Source organism: Herpailurus yagouaroundi, unplaced genomic scaffold (genome assembly GCF_014898765.1).
Source record: "Herpailurus yagouaroundi ecotype Mexico unplaced genomic scaffold, PumYag 77, whole genome shotgun sequence".
Lineage (NCBI taxonomy): Eukaryota > Metazoa > Chordata > Mammalia > Carnivora > Felidae > Herpailurus > Herpailurus yagouaroundi.
The window spans coordinates 36,086,185-36,100,872 of NW_024412388.1; the positions used below are offsets into that span (position 1 = coordinate 36,086,185).

General features: G+C 44.7%; 2 protein-coding genes across 2 annotated transcripts in view; both read right to left on the reverse strand.

The window, feature by feature from the left end:
- TESK2 (testis associated actin remodelling kinase 2) overlaps positions 1-8,190 on the reverse strand; it is a 136,330-nt gene extending 128,140 nt beyond the window's left edge. The window contains exon 1 of the mRNA XM_040470045.1: positions 7,863-8,190. The gene's annotated coding sequence lies outside the window, so the exon portion shown is untranslated. The remainder of the gene's footprint in view (positions 1-7,862) is intronic.
- Positions 8,191-11,193: 3,003 nt separating this feature from the next.
- On the reverse strand, positions 11,194-14,645 carry CCDC163 (CCDC163 homolog). The gene is given in 9 exon segments (XM_040470052.1): positions 11,194-11,468; positions 12,559-12,588; positions 12,590-12,627; positions 12,912-12,979; positions 13,093-13,279; positions 13,444-13,525; positions 13,617-13,807; positions 13,977-14,010; positions 14,113-14,645. Coding segments are annotated over 9 exon segments (816 nt in total). The 5' UTR covers positions 14,191-14,645; the 3' UTR covers positions 11,194-11,360.
- Positions 14,646-14,688: the final 43 nt, after the last annotated feature.

Consider the following 14,688-nt stretch of genomic DNA (forward strand, 5'->3'; position numbering starts at 1 on the left):
TGAGTGATCAAGCAAGCTTGATATACCTCAAGCAATGTATCTTAGAACAACCTCTAAGGAAAGCAATTTGGCAGTATTTCATATTTATAAATGCAAATATCCTTTGACTTAGAAATCCCACTTTCTTCCAATTTATTCTATAACTACCCTTATACACATGTAAAATGACATATGTTCAAGGGGCTTCCTTACAGAATTGCTTACAATATAGGAAACCTGGAAGTAATACAAATGTCCAACAATAAGGAACTAGTTAAATAAATTATGATAGAGCCACTCAATGGAATACTATGCAGGTGATTTTTTAAAAAAGAAAGAAAGAGGGGCGCCTGGGTGGCTCAGTGGGTTGAGTATCCGGCTTCGGCTCAGGTCATGATCTCACAGTTTGTGGGTTCAAGCCCTGCATCAGGCTCTGTGCTGACGGTTTAGACCCTGGGGCCTGCGTCGAATTCTGTCTCCCTCTCTCTGTGCTCCTCCCCCACTCATGCTCTGTCTCTCTCTCCTTCAAAAATAAATTTAAAAATTAAAAAAAAATTTTTATAAGAAATAAATAAAATAAAATAAAAAAGAAAGAGGTTGGGGCGCCTGGGTGGCTCAGTCGATTGAGCATCTGACTTTGGCTCAGGTCATGATCTCGCGGTCTGTGGGTTTGAGCCCTGCATCGGGCTCTGTGCTAACAGCTCGGAGCCTGGAGCCTGCTTGGGATTCTGTGTCTCCCCCTCTCTCTGCCCCTCCCCCGTTCATGCTCTACCTCTCTCTCTGTCAAAAATAAATAAACATTAAAAAAAATAATTAGAAAAAAGAAAGAAAGAGGGGCACCTGGCTGGCTCGGTGGAACATGTGACACTTGATCTTGTGGTTGAGTTCGAGCCCTACATTAGGTGTAGAGATTACTTAAAAAATTTTTTTATTTTATCTTAAAAAAAAAAAAAGAAAAGAAAGCAGAAGCTTTTTACATACTGATCTAAAAAGGTCTCCAAGATATAGTATGTGAAAAAGCAGTATGGGGGGGCAGGGAGTACAGATGAATGGGGAACCATGTGCTAACTTTTACATTAAAAATGGGAAAAATAGGGACGCCTGGCTGGCTCAGTCAGTGGAGTGTGGGACTCCTGATCTCAAGGTTGTGAGTTTGAGCCCCATGTTGCACGCAAAGCTTACTTTAAAAAAAAAGCTGAGGGCGCCTGGGTGGCTCAGTCAGTTAAGCATCCAACTTCTACTTAGGTCATGATATCGCAGTTAGTGAGTTCGGGCTCTGTGTTGGGCTCTGTGCTGACAGCTCAGAGCCTGGAGCCTGCTTCAGATTCTGTGTCTCCCTCTCTCTCTGCCCCTCCCCCACTCTCACTCTATCTCTTGCTCTCTCTGAAAAATAAACATTAAAAAAAATTGTTTAGGGGCACCTGGGTGGCTCAGTTGGTTAAGTGCCCGACTTCAGCTCAGGTCATGATATCACGGTTCATGGGTTTGAGCCGCATGTCAGGCTCTGTGCTGACAGCTTGGACCCTGGAGCCTGCTTTGGATTCTGTGTCTCCCTCTCTCTCTGGCCCTCCCCTGCTCACGCTCTCTCTCTCTCTCTCAAAAATAAATAAACATTAAAAAAAATTTTTTAATAAATAAAAAAAATTGTTTACCTGGGAAAAATAAGATTTTATATTCATATTTTTATGCATTTGCCTGAAGAAAGTCTAAAAGAGTATAAAGAAACTAGTAGGGGCATCTAGCTGCCTCAATCAGTACAGCATGCAACTCCTAATCTCAGGGTCCTGAGTTCAAGCCCCATATTAGGCATGGAGCCTAAACAAACTAGTAAAAGTAGTTGGGAGGAGGCATGGAACTGGGTGCATGGGGGATAGGCACAGGAGTGAGACTTTCACTGTTTATATTAAATATATAAATATGCAAACATTTATTTAATCATGGAATATATTATGTCTTCATAGATTAATTTTTTAATTTTTTTTAACGTTTATTCATTTTTGAGACAGAGAGAGACAGAGCATGAATGGGGGAAGGTCAGAGAGAGAGAGAGACACAGAATCCAAAACAGGCTCCAGGCTCCGAGCTGTCAGCACAGAGCCCGACACGGGGCTCGAACCCACGGACTGCGAGATCATGACCTGAGCCGAAGTCGGACACCCAACCAAATCAACCACCCAGGCGCCCCCATAGATTAATTTTTTAAATGTCTGTTTATTTTAAGAGAGAGAGAGAGAGCAGGGAAAGGGCAGAGAGAGAGAATCCCAAGCAGGCTCTGTGCTATCAGTGCAGAGCCCATGCTGGGCTCAATCCTACGAACTGTGAGATCATGATCTGAGCCAAAATCAAGAGTTGGAAGTTTAACCGACTGAGCCACCCAGGTGCCCCAAAAGATTAATTTTTTTTTTGGAAAACCTGAATCTCACAGAGGATAAGAAACTTGCCTACAATCATATAGCTAATAATAAAAGGTTGATTACATTGTTTTTCCTTATACCATACTGCCTTTCTGAAATTTTCAGGAATGGAAGACTTTAAAATGATCACAAATAGGGACGCCTGGGTGGCTCAATCAGTTGAGCATCCATCTCTTGATTTCAGCTCAGGTCATGATCTCCTGGTTCGTGAGTTTAAGCCCTGCATTGATCCCTGCTTGGGCTTCGGTCTTCCTGTCTTGTCCCCTCCCCCTGATTACTCTCTATTGCTCTGTCAAGATAAATAAAAATATGGGGCACCTGGGTGGCTCAGTTGGTTAAGCATCTGACTTCGGCTCAGGTCATGATGTCAGAGTTCGTGAGTTCAAGCCCCATGTGAGGCTCTGTGCTAACAGCTCAGAGCCTGGAGCCTGCTTCAGATTCTGTGTCTGTCTCTCTCAAAAATAAACATTAAAAAAAATTTTTAACAAACAATAAATAAAAATAAACTTAAAAAATGTATCACAAAAAGTTTTTTAAAAAATTTTAAAAGGGAAAAAAAATTTTTTAAGGGGCACCTGCCTGGCTCAGTCAGTGGAGCATGTGACTCTTGATCTCGGGTCAGGAGTTCAAGCCCACGTTGGGCCTAGAGCTTACTTATAAAAAAAATTACCACAATGGGAATGCAAACTGGTGCAGCCACTCTGGAATACAGTATGGAGGTTCCTCAAAAAATTAAAAATTGAACTACTCTACGACCCAGCAATTGCACTACTAGGCATTTATCCACGGGATACAGGTGTGCTGTTTCCAAGGGACACATGCACCCCCATATTTATAGCAGCACTATCAACAATAGCCAAAGTATGGAAAGAGCCCAAATGTCTATCAGTGGATGAATAGATAAAGAAAATGTGGTATATATATACAATGGAGTATTACTCGGCAAACAAAAAGAATGAAATCTTGCCATTTGCAACTATGTGGATGGAACTAGAGGGTATTATGCTAAGCAAAATTAGTCAGATTTTGAAAGACAAATATCATATGACTTCACTCATATGAGGACTTTAAGACACAGAATAGATGAACGCAAGGGAAGGGAAACAAAAATAATACAAAAACAGGGAGGGGGACAAAACATAAGAGACTCTTAAATATGGAGAACAGGGGCGCCTGGGTGGCGCAGTCGGTTAAGCGTCCGACTTCAGCCAGGTCACGATCTCGCGGTCCGTGAGTTCGAGCCCCGCGTCAGGCTCTGGGCTGATGGCTCAGAGCCTGGAGCCTGTTTCCGATTCTGTGTCTCCCTCTCTCTCTGCCCCTCCCCCGTTCATGCTCTGTCTCTCTCTGTCCCAAAAATAAATAAACGTTGAAAAAAAAAAATTTAAAAAAATAAAAAAATATATATATGGAGAACAGAGGGTTACTAGAGGGGTTGTGGGAGGGGGGATGGGCTAAATGGGTAAGGGGCATTAAGGAATCTACTCCTGAAATCATTGTTGCACTGTCTGCTAACTAATTTGGATATAAATTAAAAAATTAAATTAAATTAAAAAAAGAAAAAAATCACAAGTAGGCTTTTCTCTGAAATAACCACCTACTCTGAGTGCTCAGCAAAAATAATACTAGTGACACCACACTGAAGTAATTAATCTCTGTATGATGACTTGGAAAATAGTATAATACCCATTGTTGGTCCAAAACATTCACCATCACCCACACTATACATTGTAATAATTGGGCTTCATTTACTGGAAGGAGATGAAATTCTTATAAAAGCCCTTATCACAGGTTTCAAATTCCAACACAACATTCATTTTGCAGAACAATGAAGGGTACGGCACTAAGAATATATCTATAAACACTTTCACATAGGGGGAAAAAACATTAAAGCAAGTCGGCTTTCTACTATAAGTAAGCCAAGGAATGAGTACATGTAAATATGTAATTTTCTTTTTACAAATAACATAAGCACAAAATGTTATTGGGGATCCTGGGGTGGAGAGTCCCTAGCCTAGCCTGCCAATACTTTTATTCTTATTTTTTTTAATGTTTATGCATTTTTGAGAGAGCAAGCATGACCGGGGTAGGGGCAGAGAGAAGACAGTGGATTCAAAGCAGGTTCTGTGGTCACAGCAGCAAGCCCGACATGGGGCTTGCACACATGAACCGTGAGATCATGACCTTTGCCAAAGTCAAACGCTCAACCAACTGAGCCACCCAGGTGCCCCCATACATACACTTTTAAACAGAATTAAACAGGCCCACCATATGCTAAATCTCAAAGGATTTGTGTTTGAGACCATCCCAAATACATATCGGTATAAGAGAATACATCAAATATCCAGGGCAGTAAGTATCAAGGATCTCAACAGTAATTCACAAACATCTGTATCACCTAGTACTACTTCTAACAAGTAACCAAGAACCTCCAACTCGATCCTCAGTCTCTCAGTTCTGACCAGCCCCACCTACAGACCCCAACATCTCCTGTGTTCCATTCCCTGCTATCATCCCGGGCAACTATGCCATCCATACTAATGACATGTCCAACATACTTCACAGCCCCATAACCTCCCACTACTTCAAAGCCTATACTTCCACTAGCTTCAACAGCACTATGACAGTTACACCCTGGTTGTTTTGTTTGTTTGTTTGTTTGTTTGTTTAACCTTGAAATATTGAACTCTCAGCTTTCCCATTCTGTATTTCTTAAAGAACCTGATCTTCAACTATATTTCTCATTGTCTGCTTATTCTTCAAGCTTTTACTTATAATCCCAACTTGGACTCTCAGATTCCATCATATCTCCCACACTATTACTAGCAGTATAAAGTTACTCTCCATTTTATCTTTCTTTTTTGTATATTCCAACTCTAGATCAACTCAACCATCTTTTTTGCTCTCCTGCTCTTAGGCTTCTGGAGAAGTATAAAATCCATGCTACTAGGCCCTATTACAAATACATTATTTCTAACTTTTACTGGGCCCTCAATGTGATCAGCAATGTTCTTTTTTTTTTTTTTATCCTTAATCTATTCTTCTTTCATTTCCTATTGAAGATTTCCATGGCCCTAATATTTACCATAGTTCCTTCAGTCTCCAGAAATAATTGACTTCTCTACAGATAACTAATCTCATCAAGAAAATAAGGCCACCTGGAGTGCCTGGGTGGCTCAGTCGGTTGAGCATCCGACTTCAGCTCAGGTCATGATCTCACAGTTTGTGGGTTCGAGCCCCACATCGGGCTCTGTGCTGACAGCTTGCTCAGAGCCTGCAGCCTGCTTCAGATTCTGTGTCTCCTTCTCTCTCTCTGCCCCTCCCCCGCTCATTCTCTGTATCTCTCTCTCAAAAATAAATGTTAAAAAAATTAAAAAAAAAAAAAGGTCATCTGTCAAACTCCCTCATCTTTTCCTTCTACCACATCATTATCCATCTTGACTTGTATTATTGTCAAGGAATAAAACCCAACTGATTTCTTAGGTAAATTTTCCACTCAATCTACAAAATTCTTTCACTCATGCTAAAAAGAAAAACACACATGTACCATAGTGGAAAGAACACAGGTTTCAGAGATAGATAGATTTTGTTCAAATTCTTGCCTATAGTCTTCCCAATTGTAAAAGAAGGATACTGATACCTAAACCACAAGGCTGTTGTGATCTATAAAGCATCTTTATGGCATCTGGCAGAATATATTCTCTCTTTCTTTTAAAAAGATATTATCTCTAAGCAATTTCTACACCCAACATGGGTCTCGATCTCACCACCCCAAGATCAAGAGTCGCATGCTCCAGCAACTGAGACAGCCAGGCACCCCTAAGTATATTCTCATCTCAATAAAGATGTTTCACTACTATCATCTCTTTCACAACCACACTTGTTGAAAGAGTAATTTTACTCACTGCCTCCCATTTATTCCTCAATCCATTATGATCTGACTACTGCTATCATTGCCACCACTGCACTATCTGAAGCGTCTTTCAGAGGAAACAAGAGATCTCCTAATTGCTAAATTCAGTGGTTTCTTTCTAATCCTCATTCTGCTTGACTTCTGCAGCACCTGACAGTGATGGTCACCCCCTCCCATCCTGAAACCCTTCTTCCTTTGGTTTCTATTATAATGCCATTCTGTTCCAGTTCTTATCCCATTCCTTTAACCTATCTTGGTGTCTATTGCCCTTCAAATAATGATGTTCCTTCTGGTCCACAGCCCTTTTCTTCTATTCTTTCAGTATTACCATCCCATATCAAGTCTTCAAAAATCCCTGTTATATTCTCTGTTGACCCTCAAATTTATGTATTCAGTTCCAACCTTTCTCCCAATTTTCAGACCCCACAGTATTATCTGAAAAACACCTCAAATTAAGCATGTCCAAAGGGAACATTATCTTCCCTCAAAATTGCTTATGTTCCATCCCTATTACAATTAACACGACCAACACATCCCACCAATGAAGTCAGAAACTTCCCTCTCAACTCTGGAAATATCATGGAATTGAAGCCTCCTGGAACTGCATGCCATTGTCTTCATTTTCCTACCACTATCCCAGTTCATCCCCTCTGACCTAGAGTAGCACACTGGTTTCCTGCCTACCTAGGTTTATTTTATCTACCTCCACACTGTCTTCACTTTCATTTCTTCCTCCACATTTTCACCAGAGATAATCAATCATACCAAATTCCTGCCTACAAAACTTTCAGTGGCCCCCCATACCTACAGAACAAAGTCCAAATTCTTCAGCAAGGTTTTCTCAAGAGTTATAAACGGAAAGGTTTTAGATCAGACAAACATGGTTTTCAAAAACAAAAACAAAACAAACAAAACCATGGGTTTCATTTCTAGCTGAATCTAAATACTGGCTTAGTCCAGAGTCTTCCAAGTGAAAGATAAAAGGCAGAGAAGGGAGAACGAGGGATGACAGGAGAAAAGAAGGAGACAGTAGTGTCTGAGGTGGGGGACGGAGTATTTTCGAGTTTAGAAATGGAAAGTTTCCAGGGAAGAGTATTTGAGGGAAGTTTTGAGGGAAGTAAAGTGACGGAGACCAGATCTCTGAGGGAGGAGGGATTACAGAGACGAGGGAAGCTCTCAGTGTGGAGTTGGAGGTCTCTGAAACAGGAGTTCTCCGAGAAAATGAAGGATTCTTGAGTCTGTGAAATGAGAAAAGTTCCTGAGAGGAGTCAAGGACCAGGTCCCCGATACGAAGGAACTTCTAATGGGTTCCTGGCCTCTGAGGCAAGAAGGCGGGGGTCGGGGTAGGGGTTGTCCCGCGACCCTGAGGGAAGTGAAAAGGGAAGGGGAAGGGGCGAGAAGTGTCCCCAGCCGCTTAGAGGAAGACCTTGGGAAGCGAAGGGGTCCTGTCGGTGTTGAGAGACCCGAGCGCCAATGCTCCGGAACCGCGGCGGTGTAGCAGCAGCGCGCGCGGGCCGGGGTGCCCCGGGTTTGTGCCCTATGCGCTCTCTCGGCGTTACCTGAGGCGGGACTGAGCAGCCAGAGGGGTGCCTGCGCGGGCGGGAGGCGGAGGCAGCAGCAAAGTGGGAGCATAGTAGCCCTCACAGCTTGGAGGCGGCAGAGGCTCTTAGCCTGCGGAGGCGGTGGGGGTCCCTCGCGCAGAAGCCGGAGACTCGGCGGAGCTAACGGCGGCGAAGGACAAGGAGGCTACTGCCATGGCCCCGCAGTCGGGACCGTTCCCCCCGTCTGTTTGACGGGGCCAGGAGAATGATCCCAACGGCGAGCCAGAAAGGGCAGCTGAAAGCTCCGCTTGAGCTCCGCGACCGCGAGCCACTGAAACGCCTGCCCAAGTAGGCTGGAGGACTGGGGGCGGGGCCTCGGCGGCCACGCCCCTCTTCTCAAGCCTCCCAGCAGCCAATCAATCGTCGATCCTTGATAAACCAGCTAGTGGAATTGCCCAATTAGCGTTAGGAATGCCACGTGGTATGAGGGTGGACTCAATAGGCGTCCGGGAAAGCCAATCAACAGCCCTAGGCGCCAACTCCGGAGGACGAAGAGAACCAATAGAAAGTAAGAGGAGGTTAAAAACAGAAGAGGCAGTGTGCTGGAAAGGCGGAATCAAGGAGGAGGGAATACACCTGGGGGAAACTCAAGTCCCTGGAACCTCCAGAGGGCGGGATACGAGAGGGAACAATTAAAATGCCAAACATATAAACGATTGGTAATTAATAAAACTAACAGAAAATGTGTTCGACTGGCGCGGCTTTGCAGTTGGTGAAGGAATAGCTGAGTAAGGACTCTCTGAATAAGAAAAAGCCATTTGAACGTAGAGTCCTGCAGGATCTCGGTATACTGTAGGGGAGAAATTGATACATAAACTATTATTATTAGCTACTTGAGATAGTAAAAGCAATGAGTTGGGTTCAAACGCTGAAGCAACAATTAATCTAGACTAAGAATTGATTCGGTGAAGCCTTCTTGGAAGAGAGAACGCTTGAGCTGGCTTGAAAACTGAAGATTTTGAAACAGCTGGGTAGGGAATAAGAATTCTATTCAACTGTTCACCATGCACATATTTCCTTCCTCATGCTTTCCATATGCCTGGACTTCAGGAGCTCATAATCTCACGCCTGAGCAGATTGGAACAGAGTTTCCAGGGCTGGAGCAGGCAAAGAAACACCAGAGTATGGGCCTTCCTGCACCAATATTTCCTTGGATTAGAGACCTCCTTTCAGACATCTTTAGACTTGCCTCCTACTGGAAAAGTCTTGACAGATAAGTGGGATTTGAATAGTTGGAGTATAGGTGGTGTGCATTCCTAGTGGCAATAAAATTTAAGAAGGATGTGTGTATGATTTCACTCATATGTGGAATCTAAAAAACAACAAATGAATAAACAAACAAAAAACAGAACCAGACCTATAAATACAGAGAACAAACTGATGGTTGCTGGAAAGGACAGGGAACAAAATGGGTGAAGGGGAGTGGGAGATAGAGGCTTTCAGTTTTAGAATGAGTAAGTCACGAGAATAAAAGGCACAGCACAAGGAATATAGTCAAAGGTATTGTAATAGTATTGTATGGTGACAGATGATAGCTATACTTGTGACCATACCATAATGTATAAATTTGTCCAATCACTATGTTGTACATCTGAAACTAATGTAACATTGTGTGTCAACTACAGTTAAATAAAAAGTTTTAAAAAGATGTGTGATAGGAGATAAGAATGGAAGTTAAATGTGTATTGAGCTTAAATGCCAAATTTGTCCTTTTTTATGCTGTGAGAGTTGTCAAAGGTTCTCGAGCAGAGTAGTCTCAACAGGACACTGGTTTAGTTAGATTAACAGGTAGCTCACAGTATCTCCAAAAGGAGAAAAGAAATCACCCAGCCCTGTACCCTTGGCTCAAAGCCTTTTCTGTATCATTCTTTTGGCAACACATGATGTGCTGCCACCTGGTGACAGTTCAAATACCATTGTTCCCCACTGCTATTTAATTTTTCTGTTGTTAGAGCCCTTGCACCTTTTAAACCTGTCTCCCACAAAGCCTGATGCAAAGTATTTGATAAATAGGTACAGCACTGGTAGCAAGTATAATTGAATAATGCCATCATACCATATGTATCACATGCCCAGTGAAAGATGTAAAAGAGAGGGGTTACTTGTACCTTCAGTAGGAAGATGAGCCTTGATGGCAAGTTTTTAGGTTTTTGAACAAGTTCTGTTTGACCCAAGTCTGATCTCTCCCATTCCACTGTCAGAAATTTCCTTTATAGTGAGGGGAAAGAACCAAGGATTGCCTTATAGTTATTTGGGTGTCAAAGGCCCACTCTTCATTATCTGTCTCCTAGTTAGGCCAGGGCCTTAAATGCATCGTATAACCTGCCCTACTGATCTCAGCCCTTTATTATGCTTTTATTTCAGAATTGTCTCCTCTTCCCAGCTAGATGGAGCTAAGAGCTGGGAACTTTATAAGCCCACTGCACATCTTAACTCAGGGCAAATACATACCAGGGCTGGTATGTATTATGCTCAATAAATATCAACTGGGTGGATGAATGGCATTATCTTTTGTCTATATTTAGCGGTGGAAGAGACCTCATGAGTCCTTAGTGGGATGCTGCTGCTTCTGAGGAAATCTTGGACTGCATGCTCTAGAATACAAAATCCAAGTAAGAAGCAAGTAAAGCTGCCCTTAGCCTACATAGAAAGATCTACTTTCCAGAGAGCAAGCTTGTGATGGAAGGATTAGAACTAATAACCACAAGGCATTTTTTTAAATATAACAAGAAATATAGAGTACATCACCCCTAGTGATTCGATTAATATTAAATCATGAAATTTGTTTCATCTAATAAATATATACATGTATATTTACTAGGCCACAATGTAAACTGTATTTCTTACTGGAGGTCACGTCAAAAAATTTTAAAGCCACTGGATTAGAGGCAGAGACTGAAAGAAAGGAGACCAGGAGACTGTTGCAGAAATGCAAGCAGGGCTGGGCTACTGAGGATGAGGAAATGTGGAGGGACTAGAGTAAGCCTTAAGAGGTAGAAGCTGGAGGTGAGGAGAGGAAGCCTCCTATTGCTCAGGTCCAGGGCCTATATAAATGTCTTGCCCTCCTCTGCATCCCCACAGCAATACTGGCCTACCTATTCTACCCACCAGAATGGGAACTCCCATCTCCTTCCAAATTCCACTGAGCAGAGGGCTTGCACTCAGCTATGAGTATCTATGAACTTGGACTTCAGAGAGAGGGATGGCAGAAAGCAGTCCAGTAACAGGAGGAAGAAAGGGTACAGTTGAGTCTATCCCATGTGGGTGCTGATTCACAGAAAACATCAGGAAGAGTTAAAACATTTATTGTAATTATTGCCTGGTGGGCAGGCAGTGACAAGCCTCAGTAAGAGGGCAGATACCAGCTAGATCAAGAAAGGAGGGACATGGGGCCCAGAAACAGGGGCTTGAAGGGGAAGGTGAGCAAAGCTACTCTTACACGTTCTTACAGGTCACTCAGGAACATTGTGGGGCCCTTAAAGAATATGTTCTCCTGCTCAAGGCTCTGGGCCTAAAGCTGAAAGCTGCTGGGCTCCAGGTTAGAAAGTGTGCTCTTCTGGAGATCTAAGGGGATAAAAAGGGAAAAGAAAACAAACCATCAGCAAGCACTATGATACACACAGAACTAGGCCCTAGGCCTGTCTGATGGGGAGGAACATACAAGCCTGACCTGGGATAAGTAACGACAGAATGATGGATTCACTAAAAAAGAGGCAGAGACTCCATTCTACCCAGTGCCAAATAATCAGGCAGCTGACACACACGCACCATTCAGATTCACCCTCCCCCAGACCTGGGATCCCTGCCCTTACTCCCACCTAGTTTCCCAGCTACTGTTGCTGTCTGGAAGACTGACTTCAGAGGTAGATGAAGAAAGAGACATGGTGAAGGTGGCAGCCAGGGACAACTTAGATTGGAGGATGTGAATGGAGGTCCTGGAAAGGGGAACAGAATCAGAAGCAGAGAAGGAGACAGTGGGTCAAGAGGACCCTTCCACCATAGAACTGTTCTCCTTCGTGAGGCCAGGACCCCGGTCTCCTCTCCCTTTATCCTTCAAACATATAAAGATACCTCAGTGACCCTGTATCAAGTAAAGAATGCCCAGTACTGCCTTTACAGACTGTAACCCAGATACCATACCACCCCTACCAGCCCATGTCAAATCTAGGATAGCTGAACTTTGGTCCCCAATGCCTGGCCTCTGAGACATATCCCTTCCACTGCCACAAGCATCCACACCCCCTGACCTGAGGAGGTTGTGCTCCTGCCGGGCATCCTGGACCTCTGTCCTGGCAGCCTCCAGGGTGTGACCCTTGACCTCCCTGCCACTTTGCAGCTGCTCCAACGTCTGCCAGACCATGGGCCCAGGCAGGACCAGGTAGGTACATTCCTCTCCCTCTCCAGGAGGAATCCCCCTCCCCACCATTGGCATCTTCAGCACACATGGAACCCTCATGTGGGCAATGACAGTCTCTCAACCTGGAGAAGAGGGCTTGGGAAGAAAAGCTTTGGAGGGAGGTAGAGTCAGCACAGGGAAGAGAGAAAGAGATAGGGGTGGGAAAGGGTATGCTGGCCTGCCTGCACAACAGAAAAGACAGAAAGGAAGGAGCCTTCATAGGGAGATATGAAGAAATAGGTCTGATCCTGGTCCTACCTTCCAGCTGTGGGCCTGAGCTTGCCCCCCCTTCAGCCATCTGTTTCAGCAGCAGCTCCTGGTGCTGGCCTTCAATGAGAGAAAAATGTAAGAGAGCTGTTCTCCAACTTCTTTCTTTTCTCCTCCTGGCCTTGTACCCAGCCTGTGCTGAAAACTGAGACAAAAGCATTCTGGTCTAGCATTCCAAACTGACTGGGGAAACTAGACTCACACCATGGAGGCAAGACAAAACACTTGGCCAGACTTCTGAGCGGCTCAAGAAATCAGAGCTATGGCCACTTACTGGGACAGCAAAAAGGCTTTCCAGAAAAGGGGACAGGTGAACTCATGCCCACCCCCAATCTTTTACTCACTCAGCTGGTCCTGCAGCAATTTCAGCTCCTCCTGAAGAATCTCTGATTCCTCCCACAGGAGTTGACACCTGCACAGATGACAGCAGTGTCATTCGAAAGCCAATCAACAAGCCCTGAGGACACTACCAGAGTGCCAAGAATTCAGAGGCCCAAAGAAGGAGAGGTCTTGCCCATCACTTACTCATTCTGCAGCTCTTGGTGAAGGCCACCAGTAGCACTACGTTTTTGTGGTCCTGTTTGTATTTGGGCTTGGGCCTGTTCCTGCACCTGGCTTTGAAGGCCCTGCAGTTCCCTTCTCAGCCCCTCCAGGCATTGATCCAGGAGAAGGACCCTCTGCTCTGGGCTCCCCTGCAGCAACCTTAGTGATGCTGTAGTGGGACAAACTGAGGATCAGTCCTTCTGAGACTTTTACACATGAGCCTACAGATTCCACTCGCAAATCAAGACACAAGTGCACACACAGGAGATATGTAACAAAACTGTGTGCATACATAATGAGCTGTGTGCAGGAAAAAAATAACTGGCCATATACCTTCCAGAGTACAGATCTTATACTTCTGCTGCTCTTGCTCTTCCAACAGCCCCTGCACAGCCTGTCTTAGTGTCTCAGTCACCTACCCAGGCAAGAAAAGCCACCTGAGCTACTGTGCAAGGGGCATCTCACACAAACACAAACACATACACACCTAGGATTCCACACTTTACCTGAGCCTGGGATTGAAGCTGGGATTGGAGAATAATAACTTCATCCCAGAGAGAAGATGCACCATGGGCCTTACCCCAACTCAGCCTCTCTGGGACAAAGGGAGTCTCTAGAGCCCAAGGCTGTTGAGCATGGACTCCAGACTGAGGAGGTAAGTGATGAGGGGAAATCCAGGTCCCAGCCAAATCTCCTGCTGAGGGAATAAGCAAGGGATGATTGTAAGGCCTAACTTTGGGGAGAAAACAGATGTTTGTTCAGGAAAGAAAACAGTTGGAATTTGGAATAGTGGATGATACAGGCACTGGAAAAAAGCAGATCCTGGAAAAAGAAAAGAACGGGGGCAGAAAAGGGACAATACTCACCCGCTGTGGAGACTCCAAGAGGACACAGCCGCTGCTACAAAAAAAAAAAAAAAAAAAAAAAAAAGTTCACAGGCCAATAGGCTCTGAGTGTCCCTAAACCCAAACCTCTAACGGGGGCCCTCAGGTGCCCCCTCACCTTAATCCTGGCCACATTTCCATCGGTAGCATTGAGAAGCACGTCGAGGTGCTCAGACCAGCTCAGGCTCCTACTCATAACTTTCCGCAAGGCTCCCTGACGTCTTGTGCCTTTGCTCTTCCAGCCCGGAACACCAGAGACACAGCCCAGTAAGGCCACACTTCAGATCGAAAGTGGGGAGTGGGGATGTAATACTAAAGGTAGGGAGGGATGCAGTTATCAAGCCAAACTGGGACTGGTCAGGAGAGCAGCGCTTGGGGACTCTAGGGGGAAAGCGGGATGCTTTGATACTCAATTATCAGGTGGGAATTGAGAGTGCCGAATCTTGGTCGAAACCTTCCCAGACCCAAGACACAGGTACCATCACTCCGAACCTGTGCCAGCGACTACTGCCCAGTTCAAACCGTCCTGTAGGCCGGGAAAGTCCGACCTCGGACTGGCTGCCGCAGCGCCACGTGGGAAACTGAGTTCGTCTCTCGCGGAAACAACCGGCGACGGAGGCTGTAGAACTACGTTTCCCTGGTAGCGGCACGAGCATTGACGCCGCCACCGTGAAGCTTGCCGGGAAACCGAGGC